This window comes from Micrasema longulum, unplaced genomic scaffold (genome assembly GCF_059751315.1).
Source record: "Micrasema longulum isolate JH-2025_06_02 unplaced genomic scaffold, ASM5975131v1 h1tg000309l, whole genome shotgun sequence".
NCBI lineage: Eukaryota > Metazoa > Arthropoda > Insecta > Trichoptera > Brachycentridae > Micrasema > Micrasema longulum.
In genome coordinates, this window is record NW_028277513.1 from 134,545 (window position 1) to 152,846 (window position 18,302).

The 18,302-nt window shown below is 36.6% G+C and overlaps 1 protein-coding gene across 1 annotated transcript in view; it reads left to right on the top strand.

Annotated features, from left to right (window-relative positions):
- The window catches only part of Atg2 (Autophagy-related 2), a 49,683-nt gene extending 31,382 nt beyond the window's left edge, over window positions 1–18,301 (top strand). Inside the window, exons 25-37 of the mRNA XM_088224771.1 lie at window positions 1,587–1,909; window positions 3,062–3,261; window positions 5,989–6,171; window positions 8,313–8,484; window positions 8,748–8,915; window positions 9,415–9,574; window positions 10,058–10,228; window positions 10,511–10,715; window positions 11,007–11,153; window positions 11,971–12,098; window positions 12,949–13,103; window positions 14,398–14,535; window positions 15,273–18,301. Coding sequence (XP_088080897.1) covers window positions 1,587–1,909; window positions 3,062–3,261; window positions 5,989–6,171; window positions 8,313–8,484; window positions 8,748–8,915; window positions 9,415–9,574; window positions 10,058–10,228; window positions 10,511–10,715; window positions 11,007–11,153; window positions 11,971–12,098; window positions 12,949–13,103; window positions 14,398–14,535; window positions 15,273–15,491 — 2,369 coding nt within the window. The 3' untranslated portion in view covers window positions 15,492–18,301. The remainder of the gene's footprint in view (window positions 1–1,586; window positions 1,910–3,061; window positions 3,262–5,988; window positions 6,172–8,312; window positions 8,485–8,747; window positions 8,916–9,414; window positions 9,575–10,057; window positions 10,229–10,510; window positions 10,716–11,006; window positions 11,154–11,970; window positions 12,099–12,948; window positions 13,104–14,397; window positions 14,536–15,272) is intronic.
- Window position 18,302: the final 1 nt, after the last annotated feature.

Consider the following 18,302-nt stretch of genomic DNA (forward strand, 5'->3'; position numbering starts at 1 on the left):
ATACTATACTATTTAAGATAATAATTAACAAATATTTTTTTAATCTATAAATTATATTTTATAATTATTATTATACAGAATATCCTCTGATTTTACTAATGTCCGTACAATCAAAACTCTTTATTGCTCAACTGTTCGCCCTCTTCTAGAATATGCCTCCCAGAATAGTGGTCTGGTCTCCATTCTATGTGAATCGCTTAAATCACATTGAATCAGTCCAACATCGCTCGCTATAATCGATGTTCCGTCACTACTGGGACAAGTAAAATTCCATACTCCAACTCGTGGGTTGAGAAACAATGAAGTACTGTTCATCGATCAGCATAGAACAAACTATGGCCTTAATTCTCCAATGAACTCTCTTTGTATAAGATCTGGACTTTTTTGGTTTATATTAACATATTACAACAGAGATGAAGAACATTTAAGAGAAGGTAATATAGAAGTCTAGGCATCTACGGGGCTTATGACCTGTCAATGGCTGGTTTAAGTGGCCACTTTACACACTGTGTAACATTCACCATTCTGCCTTTTTTTGAACATCTATATTTCTTCAATTCTTTCATCTGTTGATGTTTGTGAAGTTAAAGAGCTGAAACCTTTATTTATGCGGGTGAGATTCATCTAATTGAATTATTTCACCTACATACTAGGCAACGCCTGAAAATATTATTTTTTCAATTTCTATACTTCTTCATGGACCAGGTAATACACAGTGTATCAGTTCATGGTTTACCTCTTCGTTCTCATTCCCAAGGCACTCTCTTAATACCCTTACACAATTCTTCTTTCTTCTCTAACTCATATAGTGTCCATGCGGCTCGACTGTGGAATCATCTCCCATCCACCATCAAAGATGTTACTACATTATCTCTGTTTAAATCACGTCTGAAGAAACATCTCCTTTCTCTTCCTTAATCTCTCCTCGAGTAATAGTTTTGATTTAAGGTAATTTATAAACAAATACGTTTATTTCTATTTTTATATATTTTCCACTTTTTAATCTTTTTTTTTTTTTTCTATTGAATATGTTCTGTAACTTGAATTATAAAAATAAAACTTTTATTTTATTGGTTGGTTGGTTGGAAGAAATTGCCATTTGGCAATAAGCCCGCCAATGTACAAATAACATTATGTACAAAAAGTTAAATAAAAAAACGCCTAAAAAAAATAAAATAAAGTGGCCACTTAAACCAGCCATTGACAGGTCATAAGCCCTGTAGATGCCTAGACTTCTATATTACCTTCTCTTAAATGTTCTTCACCTCTGTTGTAATATGTTAATATAAACAGCTCCCCAGGGAGTTAAATCCAGTCCTTGTCTACAAAAATTTGGACAAACTCAAAATATTGTTTTTTGGTTTAAGTTTACAGCGATTTAAACGAGCATAAAATAAATAGTCCAGATCTTGTCTCGATGTCCCTTATGCCTGTCAAAGCTTCTTTTTTTTTAAAAATGTTTTAAACTATTATTTTATTGTAATATTTAAACCCTAAAAATTGTATACGTGGACAATGTCCATTAATAAATATATAAATCAGTTATAAAGTAAAAAGGTTGAGGAATCCGCTTTTTAATCCTACAGCTTCGACCCAGGAGAAGGGCCCGGAGGGCAGCGAGGGCGCGGACGTCTTCTTCTTCCCTGACGAGGCGGCCGGCCAGCGGGGAGCGTCGGTCGCCTCCTCCTCCACCGACCTCACGGGGGCCAACTGCGCAGGCTGCGAGCCCGCCTCCGGGGAGTACCTGAGCGACGAGGGGGCGGAGGGGGCGTGGCCTCCCGAGGCGGAGCCTGCGCCTGCCCCGCCCCTGGCCCTCGTGGCGCAGGAACTCGGAGACTACACGGCGAGAAGCCAGTCGGAGGAGCGGCAGGCCAAGAAGGTCGAAGCTGCGAGCGTGAAGAAAACCCGAGTAAGTGTAATTTTAATATTCACTTTACACTGTTACTCTTTTGCATCTGCATAACATCACTTTCATTTGAATGCAATATAAGTCACTGAATGATAATTTTACTGGAGACAATAAAACTCCATAAACCATTAATTTTGTATAAAATTTTGTTTTTTAAAGGTATGAATTTAATACAATACAACAATGTTTGAGTATGTCCAAATGCTTGCAGACTGGCTAGATTTCCTCCCTAGGGAGTTATTCATATTTAAATTTATTATAACAGAGAGGGAAAACATTGTTGAATTAAATGCCCGGTAAAAGAAGAAGTATGAAAATTGGAAAATTGTTTTCAAGCGTTGCCTAGTAGGTGATTTGGTTCAGCCGGATGAATCTCACCCACGTGATAAAGGTTTCAGCTCTTTTGCTTCACAAAAGTCGACAGATGGAAGAGTTGAGGAAATGTGGATGTTCAAACATGGGCAGAATGGTGAATGTTACACAGTGTGTAAAGTGGCCACTTAAACCAGCCAATGACGGGTCATATAATATATCATCTATATTCCTTCAATTCTTTCACCTGTTGATATTTGTGAAGTTAAAGAGCTGAAACCTTTATTTATGCGGGTGAGATTTATCTAATTGAATTATTTCACCTACATACTAGGCAATGCCTGAAAATTTTATTTTTTCAATTTCTATACTTTTTCATGAACCAGGTGGATTTATCAACAATATTTTGAGTTTGTCCAAATTTTGGTGAATGTTACACAGTGTGTAAAGTGGCCACTTTAACCAGCCAATGACAGATCATAAGCCCTTTCGATGTCTAGACTTCTATATTACCTTATCTAAGATGTTCTTCATATCTGTTGTAATATGTTAACTCTTAAAGCGTTGTTTTGTAAAATAATTTGTTATTAAAATTTTCTTGGTTTGACAAAAATAATTTGCTGTTACAGCAGTTAATATACTTCCAGAAATCAGCTTATACAAATATAATAATGTACGAATTGTACATTGGAAAGTTATATCTGTAATAAATGCTTTTAAACGTATTTAATCAGCTGTCCTGAAAAGTGGATGTTTTCAACAAAGGATTGTTTACGCAGCCGCCATCGATATATCCGACATCAGTAGGGACAGCACTATCCTTGTGTTCTATCTCATTAGAATGGCAAGAGCTCCGGGGAGAATACGGACGATGAGTTCTGCATCCTGGGAGAGGAGATCCTCCCGGGCTCGTGCACGGAGCCCGAGGTCCGCTGGCTGACCAGGGAACCGCCCCACATCATCGAGAACCACTTCAGCGTCCCGCTCGGCAAGACCGACCTGCTCAAGCCGCCCAAGAATTTCCCCATGGCTGTGTTGAGGTAACTATAACCCTCGCGCGCTTCTGCTTATAAAGACAAATGAGAGAGAAACATGAAGTTTGCAGCAAAACAATGGGCCTTACTCGGGTCGAAAATCGCCAAATCGATATTAATTTGCATTATCGATTATTTAAAAACATTAAAAATACCCATGTATTAATTCTCTTAAAAAGGTAGAAAATATGTACAGTAAACCCCTGTATTATGTTTTTCAGGGATTAGCAAAAAAGTATTAAACTGAGGAAAACACTAAAGCGAAGAAATGAAAAACTGCAGAAATATTGTAAAAACGGTCATAATTGGGGATTTTTCATAATTTACCTATGATTTCATTTAAAATCAATAATACGATGTTTGTTTTTTTTTAATAAAAAAAAACACTTTAAACAATTTTATGTAGGTACTTAACCTTAAAAACACGAAAATAAAATTTGGAATTTGCATAAAATGCATACAATGATTTTTTCCCTAAATATAAAGAAATTTTATAAATATGGTATCACTTTTTTTAGTATGGCACCACAAAATTTTAACTGTCATTTATATAGCGGCAAAACTGTGTAACACTTTTATGATAACTGTTATATGAAACTATCTTCTTTCCATATTATGTTTATAACTTCAAATAATATTTCTATCGCCGATTTTTCAAACTTTCTGCACCGTAATTTATTGGTGTAAAGACTTTATTCTTCCCAAACATGCGTCAACTGCATGTCACAAATTAGACACTTAAACAAAATGGCCAATTGCACTGCACCTACTTTGAATTTAGTGAGACAATAATTTACACATTTTTTTATTTACCTCGATTTTATTCTCCATTCACGCGGCAGCGCGCAGCTCAGTGTCTTTTGACAGATTGAACGAGTTTCGAATTTTTTAAAATGTAAAACCGGGGTTATGTAAAACATAAAAACCGTTGATTGGGGGGATATTTGAATGAGAATGCATGGAAAAAAATGATACCTAAACATTTTGACGTAAAAAGCGGGAAAACTTAAAATTTAGGAAAGTAAAAACGAGGTTTTACTGTAAATATTTATTTATCATCATCATTCCCTTTCCACAACTAATGGTGCATAGGGCAATCGATTGGTACACTAATCGCTGCATATTTGGATCAATTTTGTTAGATGGAGGTAAGCTGATCAGTCTTACGCATCAGGTACCAGTCCAGGAACCATGAAATATTCTAGTTTGAAAACACCCTTTTAAATAAACATTTTATATCAACCATGTCGGGAATCGAACCCGAGACCTCTTGAATGGCAGGAAAACGCGCTGACCATTACACCACGAGGCCGAAATAGCATAATAAGCAGTTATTACTCTGAGCTATAACCCTATCACCACGGGCCGAGAAAAGCATTTGCTCCATGAGCCACTACTTTCTAATTTGAAATTTATTTTATCTCTTATTTTGTATGGAGGAAGACCAATAACTAATCAGCGTTTTCCCATAGGGGTAGACAGAGGATAGAATGCCACTCTGCTATGTTTTTGCATACAGACCTCATTAATGTTAACATCGAATGTCCTGAACAAGTAGAAGAATTCGTGCATCTGGGAAGCGTGTTCATGAGAGATCAGAGAGTAAAAAAGATGTTGAAAGGAGAGCGAAGGCTTGGCAACTAATAAATGGCACACTAAACACAGTTATTTGATTGTATAAATATCAAGAGAAATCAATTTACTTTAAATCAAGTATGCTACTCAATGTGTCAAACCATTATAGATTACGGAATAATATCATGGGGTGGAGCCAGCAAAAGTGCTATGCATACCTTGGAAATAGTACAAAAGTACATACTCAAGGCTCTGCTCGGGGTCCCTATCAGAACACCCACAACGGAGGTGTTTGCACGAGTAGGTGATCTGGACGTCAGGCAACTGTACGCTAGGGCACTTCTCGTTCACACACATAAAAATGGTGGCAGTAAATATAATACAATCTATGAAACAAGATAAAAAAGAGACAACTATTTGTGCCACCTAAAATGACAACATCGTTTGGTCAGAGGAGTCACATGTACCTTGTTCCTAAAATTTACAACACTCTACCACTTGATTTAAAATTGAATACAAATAAACAGAAATTCAAACTATTTGTTTAAAAATGGCTTCTGGATATGGGTCCCGACTGCCTCGAGATGGTCACCCCACCAAAACAGTTGTCTATTTGAACTCGGAACTATTGTTGCATGTCTGCTATTTATGTTTTATGTTTATATCAATACAGTGTTATCTATTATTTATTTATTATGTACTAGAACATAATATAAAAATAATGTAAATCAATGAAATCAGGTGAGAGTGCAAATCCGAGACAGGTATAATTGATTAGTTTAAGAAAGGGTCACTGAGATGTTGTCATTTTGGTCATGTAGAACGAATGGTAGAACAAATATGTATATGTCGCCGCCAAATAGTTAATTCAGCCACTGAACTGAGCAGCTAAGCTGTTCAATTGTTAGGCCGTTCGTTAAAAAAATTAAGATAACTCAACGCTCAACATTTTGGCTGGTTGAAAGTTAACCCTTTTGAAACGGCCGAACCAAAAGTCACCAGGTTAGGTCAAATTAGGTTTAAAAACCTTAAATTGCCGCTCAGTTCAGTGGATGTGGCTTTAACTATTTGGCGGCTACCTATATATGGCGAGGATTAATGGCAACCAGTTATATGTTAATAATACATATATAATGTACAAATTTCTTACTACTTCAGGTATACACTTCGTGAGATGACAATTGTATGGCACATGTACGGCGGCCACGACTTCGCCCCTCCCCGGGACAGGAGCAAGGAGCCAGTTCCGCGGGGACCCGCCCCCAGGGGAGGCTCTCTGGGGCCCATCAGGAAGGTCACCATAAACGATGATACTCCACCATCTCCTATCTTCAAACAGAGGTAAAATATATTGCGATCTGCCCTTATTTCTTTATTTGCAACGGGCCATTTACAATGGCAGTGTTGTGAGCTTCGGATCAAGAGATATGAGGTTCAAACCCGACTCTTTTTTCTCTCGTCCTTGCCCTTGTGACTGAGGGTAGCGACTGCATTAGATTATTCTTTTTGTGGTCTGCCTCAGGTCGTCCTGTTCCGGGCAGAGCGAAAAGCATCCGTTACCCCAGCGTAAGTTTTATTAAGTCTCCATCGGGTAGGCGAGCGACCTCTGAATCTTTTGGCGATGTGTCCAAAATACTGTAGGATTCACCCGTAACATATAGTTGACAGTCGATCCCCCCAATCTTTAGTTCATTCAATACGGACACATTACATCGCATCGCCATCCACAGAATCTGGAGCATTCTTCTCCAGCGCCACATTCGAAGGCATCGATCTTTTTTCTCTCTGACTCTCTGTGTCAATGTATCTACTCTAGGAATATGGATAAAAACAAAATTCTAAATTCTTTGTATTTTTAGTAATGCTTCGATCCTTCCATATCTTCACAAGTCTACCCATTGCACCTTTAGCCATCGCGATCTGGCTTTTAATTTCTGTCACTTTGTATAGACAGAAAATAAATCTTATTTGAGAAGGAAACGGTTTTTTTAAATCAAAATTGTCATCAGTATCTGGCCGTAAAAAACCAAAAAGTTTAGTGCCATATTTTTTTTTTTCATTTATTTATTGAAATCTACAGTCATATACAATAATAAGGTTATAATATAATAGGTACTTAAAACTAGACTAAAAATGATCTCAAACTTATAATTATCAATATACGGAATGTGACAAAAATAAATGTATATTACACAAGAATAGAATTTGGAAAACTGTAAATAAAATGTTTGTACATAAAATGTTTTACTATTGTAAATTTAAAATAAAATGAAAAAAGAATATTGTATTTACTCATCACTACTCACCCACGGTGACAATGCCCGCACGCTGTCGCTGATTTTCCTTTTGAATTTATTATTATTCAAATTGAAGATATTTATCACATTGGCTCCAATAATATTGTTATACAAGTTGCATATTCTATAAATGCACGAATTTTTTGCTGCATTAGTGTTTACATTGGTGCAGTAAAATAATTTGGTGTGATGGGTACATTTAAGAAGTACATGGAAATGAATTAAACTTAGTAAATTGGGGCAGTCAGTAATGCCATTTAAAAGCTTAAATAGAAACATTAAGTCAGCAATCTGTCGTCTATTATCCAAAGTGTTTATTTTAAAATGTACTCTCGCTTCATTATAATTATTAAATTGGTAATTATTTCTGTATGATAGACATTTAATTAGTTTATTTTGGACTTTTTCTATTTTATATTTGTGATTTTCATAGTATGGGGACCAGATTAAAGTTGAATGTTCAAGCCGATTTCTGACAAATGCATGATACAATTAATGTTTTTTAAAACCCATTAGGGTTATATAAGAAATATTATTAGATCTAGTCATGTTATGTGTTGTCCAGGATGTATAGTCATCATGTGCTTCTTCAGGTTGATTTTTAATTTGTCTCCAGTGTAGTTTTTCAAGTGGTAAGGTAAGTCATTGAAGTGTTTAAGTCCATTGTATAGTACTTTTTCCAGTTCCACATTTTTCTTGCTTTTTTATGTGGTATTTTATTATGTAATTTTGTGTACAATTTTTAATGTTTCAATATTTGTCAATTAAATTTATTTGATTGATTTCATTGAGATTTGGAATCTATTGCAACAGAGAGCGAAAACAATTTTAAGAGAGGAATTTGGAACCTGTAACCTGTCATTGACTGTTTTAAGTGACTTCTTTACTCACGAAGTGCTGAGGAAAGGTTGATGTTGAAACATAAGCAGAATGATAAATGTTACACAGAGAGACGTAGGGAGATTGGAAAAAAAGCTTTCCTGGCTTCGAAACATCCGAGAATGTACCATTATTAGAACTGTGGAGGAGCCGTTTTGCACTGCTCAGGACAGAGAAGCTTTTTTCCAAGTGGTTGTCGATGTCGAGGGGACCCAACATGACACATTAAGAAGAAGAAGAATTTCATCTTAGTTGATATGACTACTTCAGTTCATTTATAGTGACGATTTACTATCATAATTTCAGGGGGGAACGTGACCCGTACAGCGTGATTCCGCAATCTCCTAGCCGCGCGGCCCCCTGGGGGGTGTCCTACCACAAGAGCAGTGACAGCGTGCACACCGAGGGAGGAGGGGCGGCGCACGCCCCGGGCAGAGGACGGCGCCAGGACATCCTCATGGAGCTGCAGCTCAACAAGGTGAGGCCCTTTTGGATGGCCCCCGTCACAGGGCAGAAACAGGGACCCTGGTCATTTTTGCAATATTTTGCATCGGTTTTTGCTATAACTCCGCTCTGTCCATACATACTGTGGATGCGGCACATCCCTTCAAAATCGTAAAAGAATATGTGTTTTACTATCAAAATATAGTATGTGCTGACACGTCTAATTGACCAATTTCATCCGTAATAATTTTTTAATAATTGATAATTCGTGATAACTAATAGAATAGTTGTACCTAGGTGAGATTCCTGCACGAAACGTATCCTGCTGGAGCGAGGGAGGCTTCCCGCCAGACCCTGATCATCTCCTCCGTGGAGATACGAGACCGGCTAGAGTCCAGTCAGATCAACAAGTTTCTGTACCAGTTCACGTCCGAACAGCGGCCCAAGAGGAAACACGCCAACATGGTAACGCACAATTTGGGGAAAATTATTTTTCAAATAGAAATCATAATTAATTCATTACATTGCGAGAAAAATTCATTAGAATTTTAAATGGCTTTTAAGTATCACTCGTCTTTTATTTTCTATAATGTAAAAATCTGACATAATGTCGCCATCTTGGTTTTATCTGTTTTACTCTCTAACTGTGAAGCACTGCTTTATCGACATCGCGGAACGCTGTAAAATTAAAAAATTAAAGGGAATACATTTCAATAAAATAAAATAAATAAAACAACTTTGTTTTTAACCACAATTTTTTTTTTTTTCCACCGACCGGTTTCATTTACATATATCACTAATATGCTGCGATTAGATCAGGAATGAAGCGTCGTATGCACAATCTGTTGTTGGTTAAATGACAAGTCATGTGTTATTTTTAAGGGATCTTTATCTCTCAGTTATCACCTACATTACTAGTCCTACATTGTGTCGGCGTGATACATGAGTTCAACCGTGTCTTCAGGTGGTGGTGAAAGCGGTCCACCTTCGGCCGGAGAGTGGAGCAGCTCCCGAGTGCTGTCTGAAGGTGTCCCTTCTGCCCTTGCGCTTCAATATTGACCAGGATGCTCTGCTCTTCCTCATCTCCTTCTTCACGAGCCTATCGGAGACTGACACTGCAGCGGGTATGCACTTGTTTCACTCGACTAGTTTACTTGCGAACACATGTGGCTCCTCACCAAAAATACTTGCTGTGGATTTATTTACAACTTGAACTATACGACCCCTCGTATAGTTCAAGTTGTAAAAAAAACATACTCAAAAGAAACCAAAATAATATTTTTAAAATTCAATTATTTTATAAAAACCTTTAATCGTCTTTAAAGTAAAAAAGAGTCAGTACATCCCTAAGAACGGTCAGGCAACCATTCTAACAAAAATCATTCTGTAATAAAATTATTTTTACAATTACCGTTTTTATTAAAAATCACCTTAGAGGCATTTATTCATTTAGTTTTGTCATAGCATATTATCACAAATCGTTAGCATAAAAGAGTTTACAGTTTTAACAGATTTTAAATTTAGTTATTTTTTTTTACAGTTTTGTTTAAGGTAACATTTATTTTTTAGCTGAAACTCTGTATTTCAAATTTCCTAATTGATCGCAGATGGGTCCCTCGGCTCGGGGCAGTGGGGCTCGAGCCAGTCCCTGCACAGTCTAGGGGGCTCCCCCCGGCACCCGCCTGCGCCCCCTGTTATGGGGCTCGGCCCCCGAGACCCTGATATCATGGCTACCAGTGACTGCCCCAGTGAGGACGACATGTCTGTGAGAGATGATGGTAACGTACATATATTATATACTTTGTTTCCTGCTCTTGCAAGATAACATGGGATTTGCTTGCCTACTTGAATTAATTCATAACATCTTAAGAACTAATACAAACTACAAAAAAATTTAGAACTGAAACTCACTCTACAGTTTTAAACCCTTGTACCTTGTTGTTGGTTAAATTTTATATCACTAAATTTTATACTCGGTGTGGCTGAGGAAATGATGATAATTTAAGAACTCTGGATTTGATATTTCAAAATATAAAGATTATCTTTCGATTTCCCTGCAGATGATTTAAACCCAATGTTGCGATCCTACGAGGCCGAGAAGCTGGTCTCTGACAACCTGATCCTGTTGGAGGAGGACTGGAAGGGGGGCGCGGTGGGCGGCAGCCGGGGGGGCAGCGTGGGGGGGGGCAGCGCCGGGCGCAGGAGCTCGAGCAGCCTGCCGCGGAGCACGCCGGAACCATCTGATGACGCTCCCGTGTACTTTAGGTCGGTTAACTCTTTTTGTTATTTATATCTAATATTGATATTTTTTGTAGATATTTCTTGATAAAACTTCAAAGTTAATGAATGATTTTTATAAAAATATCAATAAAATTCCTCGATCAAGTTTTACATTGTTTTATTTGACTAACAAGAGCTACTAGCGCGACTAGTGAGCGAACAAACAGAACGCTTAACGTCCTCATTGCGCTGCCAAATGATTAGTATCGCATTTTATATTTGTGAACTCACCGGAAATCAATCCCGTGTATTTAAAACTATCGGTATATATTACAGAAATGTGGTGTTCAGTCCTGAAGTGCCCATCCGATTGGACTACCAGGGCAAGCGAGTGGACCTCACCCACGGTCCCCTTGCTGGCCTCCTCATGGGGCTCGCCCAGCTCAACTGCTCCGAGCTGCGACTTAAGAGGCTGTCCTACAGGTAACGACAATGAGCTCTTTTCAGGTGTGTCGTATAAAATATTCCCTCAAAAATCCATCAGACAAATGCAAGGGCGCTACTCTTTTCTGACATTTAAATTCCATTTTATTTCAGTTAATTTTTATGTTCTGTTTGTATTTGTTGCCATCACTCATGTGGTGCTTACCCTGACTTATTGAGAAGGAATTGACGCCATTATGATTTAGCTGACTGTTGTGTACGCTTCGTGGTGCGTGTTTGAAATGTCTGATAAAATTTAATATTCCACTGCTTGTGAAATAAGGTCTGTAATTAGTGTCCTTTATGCAAAGAACATTTAACCAGTGTACATTCATCGACAGATTTGTGAGGAGTACTGAGAACATATGATAATTGATACAATGGCAAGGAGATGGGTGAGACAGTTCAATTGAGGTCGTGATAATGTGCACGATGACGAGGGAAGTAGGCGGTTCGTTTTACGGAAAGGATATGTTTTTATTTGTATATGATTTTTATTGTTAATTATTATGGCTTGACACAGAGCACAGCCTAAAAAACCTTAATAAGTTCATTAATATTTAAACGAGTGTAATTCTAAATGAATGAATAAATAAATACTTGTTTCAGGATTATGAAGTTATAATTGATCGGAATCCAAATCGCGAAGTCACAATCTTACTGCGTTTATATTAAAATTATCTCGGGTTATATTTAGGGAGAAAAAAAGAGGTGTGAGAGGGAAATATACCCAGTGTACTGGGTTTGAAATAGTTTTCACCAAATTTAAAATCACTTCTACTATGAGATATCGTAATGTTACTAAATTGGTTTTTAGGCACGGTTTATTGGGATTGGATCGATTAATACGCTGGGCGCTTCAGGAGTGGCTGGGAGACATCAAGAGGCATCAACTCCCCGGATTATTGGGCGGAGTTGGACCCATGTCCTCTTTACTACAACTGTGTAAGCTATTTTTTCACTATAATGTGTTCTTCTTTATGTACCCTGTATATTTTTGCTGCCCTCAACTAATCATATCGACGTGCGCTACGTAAAGTCCTCTATCTGCAAATCTTTTACATGCTTTGCGGGAGAGAGCTTGAAAGGTTTTTTTCATCATATATTTTTTTATTAATTAACATTTGTATCTGATTTCATATGTATTTAAATTATGTGTCTTCATATTAATTTTTTGTTTTTATGTTTAAAGAAAAAGAATGTAATATCATAACGTAAAAATAAATTCAGATCCTCAACAATGTAGTTAATGTACTTTATGTAAAACACGTCAATATCGCATATGTAATACATCGTCAAGTTCATGTGGACGTTTAAAAAAATATGTCAATAATAAGCTTTACAGGAAAACAATAAACGCTTTTTTAATAAGTTCAAATTGACAATTATATATAATATAATAAATGACTAAACACTTAAAATAAACTGCATTTACATGATTTAGATCAAAATTTGCCTATTTCTTATGATAAGTCAAATCCAACAATTTATCTACAATTTTTTTTAAAATAGTCCCTTGACTAAATTTAATAGATTTTAACGGCTATTCAGAAACACAATGAGTTTTTCTGGGCTATTATGCCATGTGTGATTCGCACACTTCAAATAGCATTATAGCATCCATCATCAGGGTTGATGTTTATGTAATTTATTGAAATCATCAATCTATAAGAGATATGAATTAATTTTACGTATCCACATTTTGATTATGTTCTATAATTAGTTTGTTAACTAACTAGAACAACTTTTGCACGGATCTGATGATATATTTGACTACATATTTGTTTTCCTTTAGTTCAAGGTATCCGTGACCTATTCTGGCTGCCCATCGAGCAGTACCAGCGCGATGGCCGTCTGGTGAGGGGACTCCAGCGAGGTGCTTCCTCCTTCACCACCTCCACGGCTATGGCGGCTCTGGACATCACAGCCAGAATCATCCATCTTATTCAGGTGTGTGCATTACAGCCTGTTTGCTCTATTCTCGCACCTTAACTTCGTGTTTAGATGCCTATATTCCCTCATGTTAGAATAGAATGCATAAATGTTTGGATTTCTGGCTCCTACTTGCATTGAAAATTATAGTTTTACTATCAAGTGTTTTGCTTTAGATAATGAGGAAGTTCAGTGGTTTTTAAAAAAAAAATTATTTGTTAATAGACTGTTAAACTAAGCCAATTTTTTTTTTTTAAATTTTATATATCGTATTATCGGCGCTACGATTTTTCAAAGTTTTGTATTTCTGAAATAACTCCCCGTGTAACGTCAGAGGTTCATTTCCGCTTATTCTCATTCAGTTCTTCCCATTGGTCCAGAAGCGACAAGCATACCGGAAATCTTCCATAGCTCTCAGATAATAGGTCGATTCACATGAACCAGTGACGTCATTTAAAGTAGTGCGTTTTTATCAAAATATTTTTTATTATTTTTTCTGTACATTTTCAAGAAACTTTGCGGTACAATTTAATGCTCTAATTTTTACCCCACGTAAGAAAACATTTTTTGTATCCAATTTCCCGTAGGGCTGAAGTTCCTCATTATTTACAGGTAGGAGCTATATTACCACACGTCTTGCATCCACAGAGCACATGGACACATGGAATTCCGGCTTCTGTTTACAGTTCAAATAGTTATTCTCAATCAAATTCATTTACAGAGATAGAAGTTGGTTTATTACAAGTCTTCTATCATCCATCTAGAGTACACATATATCCATACTACCGGAACTAGACATAAGAACAAGACTAACATCCATGTACGAGAAAAGAATCCTGCAGTTCTTTGGACATATTTCCAGGGGGAACTCTGATAGTTTGGAGAAAACTATCCTTCTGGAAAATGACCAACGGACAGGGTCGCGTGAATGTCAACCGACAAGATAGAGACTGACAGATTCCTACAGAACAGCACATGACTGTTCCAGGTGGAGGGATACTGTCCACGGATGAGCCATGGCTGGAGTCGCAAACACGAGGCACGGATTGAAGAGATCATCTATCTACATAACTTGAGTATCGGTTTTCAGGATCGTCGCTGGATCGCGTCCAATTACACCTCAACATACTGGAATTATTTGCCTAATATAGTTGTAGATTCCACTATAAATTATTTTGGAAACTGATTGAATCCTTTTCTAGAGATTGAATACTGCGGGCAAAATGTCTTAACAAACTTAGTCACCCGGCAAAAGCTCCTTGGCTGTTATCAATGTAATTATAATATGATGATTGACTTGAATGATTTGCAGGCAACGGCTGAAACAGCTTACGATATGGTGTCTCCCCACCCGGGGCTTCGGGGGGTCCGGCGCAGGAGGAGGGGACGCCCTCACCAGCCACAGGATATTCGGGAAGGAGTCACTAACGCTTACCACATCGTAAGAGAGGTGAGCATCATATCCCACATTTTGTATTTATTTAACACATTTTGTGGTCTTGAGAAAAAGATTTCTCTCTTTTTTTAAGTACCCAATGCTTCTCGCTACTATCTGTAGCCCTTTAATAGGTCCTGTCGGATATACAGTGGCTTCAAAAATTAATTTTAACTCTATTTATTTCACACTCTTTGTTTAAGCTAGCTCTGAATTTAATTCTTGCGAAAAAATAGAAATGAATATATTTGAAAAAAAAAAAAACACGGAAAATTAATTTACCAACAGATTTATTTAAAATAAAAAACGTTTTATAAGTAATTTTGTGAGTATAAATTTTTTTCTTCGTGTGGCGTTTTTTAAAACACAATCCTGGATGCAGGCCAGGTTTCTGTGAACTTGTTCTGCAAAACCACACCGTTTCTTTTCTCCTTTCCTTTTTATTTTGATTACTGCGCAGTCCTTAAATTCACTTTTCTCTCTCTTGACTTAGAAGTGTGACTTTCCCTCTTACATCGCCGTCAAAAAAAATATTTTGAGAATTCTTATTATTAACTTATCAGAATATATTGAGTTTTTCTACTGACATTTCTTGGTGGAACTGCATTTTCATTATAATAATAAAACTATAAAGTATTTTTATTATAATAATTAACTTATCAGTAAAATAGATGGTTAGACGACAGGAAATTTCTTCTATCGAAATATTGTGGTTTTCCATATTATATAAGCGGCCGTGTAATTGTCCTCAGGGCCTGAACGAGACGGCCACGGCGCTGGCGCAAGTGGCCGTGTCGGAGCGCGCGGCGCGCGGTTACTCGGGCGCAGTGGGCGGCGTGCTGCGCCAGCTGCCGCCCACGGCGCTGGCGCCCCTGCTGTTGGCCTCGGCCGCCGCGGCGCGCGTGCTCGGCGGCGTGCGCGCCTCGCTGCAGGCCCCCGAGGAGCAGAGGGACAAGTGGAGGCACCCCTAGGGCTAGCGAGCGCTAGGACTGACCTCTCGATGCCAACAAATACAGAGACATGGGCTTTTAACCCTTTACGGCGCTAGTTTGTCCAGACGATACGTCGAAAACTACTTAGTCACTGATGGAAATATTAAGTTATGTAAAGCTTACCACCGTGCATTTGTAAGGTGGCATATCGTCGGTTATTCTGCGACACCTTGTAACCTCAATTCTTTTACAAAAATGTTTTCACAGCATACATTTGTTCTACAGACTAAGAGCCATAAGTTTCAAAATATTGACATTTTTACTCTAAATAATGATAATTATTCTAATACCCCAGCTGTATTTTTGATGGATAAAAATCATAAGTAAAATAAACAGAACAGTTTTTAGATTCCCCTTTAAAAAAAACTTTGTGAATTTGAGATAATTGAACAATCCAGCATTCAACCGGGTGGAAAAAGCCAAATTTTCTGCAATCTAAATAATTATAAATAGCGTTTTAATTTTCTATAATTTTCATTAGCATTCAAATTCTGTAAATATTATTTTGGCTTATGTCTTTTAGTGGTCTTTTTTACTGACATTCCACTGATCAATTCGGTGTCCACTTGTCCAAATGAAGATGCTGTCCGAAATGTCGGCAACGAGCTCGTAACAGAACACTCCATAACTATCTGAGTAACTTTAATTCTATCAGTGTCTTTTTTCTGTTTTTTTTGTCGGCTGCATCAGATATTTTCAACATCTTTGAGGTGGGTACTGACCGGCGTTACAGGGCGTAATGTAAAATGTTACCAAGCAAGCATTCGTGCAGTCAGTGCGGGGAAACTAGCGAGCAGCGAGCCGCTCGTCGCTCGCTCCAGTGCTCCACCCGGCTGTCTGTTTTTCGGCGAATCTTTCGAGTGTTATGCGATTCAGTCAGTACGCCGCGGCGAGTCTTGACTGCGAGTGGGATCGGATCTGGAGCACGGAAGAGCAACGAGCATGTTACACGTTTTTAAAGCAAACGGCGTTACGTACATGCTCACTGCGAACGTTACATTAGATCGCGTAACACCGGTCAGTACCCACCTTTGTAAATAAAATGCAAAGGCAAAATTATATTTATTATAGATTTATTTTAATGTATATGGTACAATAAGATGTAGGTTTTATATTTAATCGACAATGCTAGCCGATGTGTTGAGTTTGCTAGCGTTTACTACTAGAAATAATCAAAGATGTTATGTTTTCTCGCGATGATCAACCATCATTCATATAAACCTGGGTAATGTATGTATGTGAGTATGATAAAAAGCAAAACTTTTCCTAGTCAAAAGGGTTTTTAAGCTAAATAGACATTTTCTATATCAAAAATAGGCACTACATAATGCACACACGATGCAAGATTGTTTTAAAACTGGTGCAGTGACCATAATATTATGAAATATTTAGTTATCGAATTTTTGTAAAATGACAAATTTTATCTGTAAATAGATAAACATAATTTAGTGTTAAGAAATTCACATCGATGCAATAAACATATCTTTAGTTTTAACAAAATTATTTGAATGTCAATCATATTTGATGTTTTTTTTTTGTCTTTGGATAAAAAAATATCCACTAAGTATTTGCAGCGAATAAAATGTTTGCTTATTTTCTTTTGTGACTTATTGATATTTCAAATAATTCATGTTTCAGTTTCCTGTGTTTAGTTTTTATACTGTTTTTGTGCTGTGTTTTTAGTTCCAAATAGGTAAGTGATAAATTTAAATATACGTAGATATGTTTTTATTACACTATTTGAAAATGTAATAGATTTTATTCAAGTCCTATACAAGCAAAACAGTGGAATATGATATTGTACATACAAAAAATTGACAAGAAACAAAATCTTCCATGTTCTCACTCTAACGGCGATAACTTATAATTTTTGTGAATTTGTAAACAATTAAGATAACTGACCACAGTTTTATAATAATTGACAATAAATCTTTTTTTAAATAACTAATAGATTTGTTTTAAAACTGAATACTTCTAATTCTTTTTAACAACAAACGATCCGTATTTTCCTATTGATTTTAGATAATGTCTGTAATTATTTTTATTCGTAGCTAGTTCGTTAATGTAGTGCCAATTTATACAGTATGGTTTTATATTTTATGAAATCCTCGAGTATCGGATACTCAAAAAGTCTTTCTTATAATAAATTATGTAGTAATAAGTATGTACCTATTGTTTTTCATTCATTTATATGTACATAAAAAATACAATGTTTAGTTTGTATGACTGCTGCATTTTATTAAAAATGTAATTAATATGTAATTTTATCAAATTTCATATTTTCAGCTAGGTATATTGACAATATATAAAATGGGTGAAGTCTTTGGCTGCTATTAACCTAATTTGATGTTTTTACACAGTGCATTATCACAAAACCAAATTGTGTTTTTTTTTGCATAGTCTCGTGAAACGTTGTTTAATAGTAGCGAAATAACAATCAACATCTCGCCTAAAAAATGTAAATAAATAAATTACTCAAAATTCTTATAATTGAACTACTTACCTTATTACGCGGTTAGACCTTATTAATATAAAGACATAGTTGAATTTTTGTTTTGACCATTTCATCTTTTTTTCGCCGCGGATGAATGATTCAAATTAGAAATTATATGTTGTTTAAAGAAAACTTTGTGGCCATAAAATATTGTAAAACTAAATACAATTAGTTAAATTTATATTTTGATTTGTCCAACACTCGTTTTTCATACATATGATATTGTGTATGGTGTGTCTTGAGATATATTTTTATACTTTGCATGCAATATTTGCAAATAAAAGAATGAAATAAAT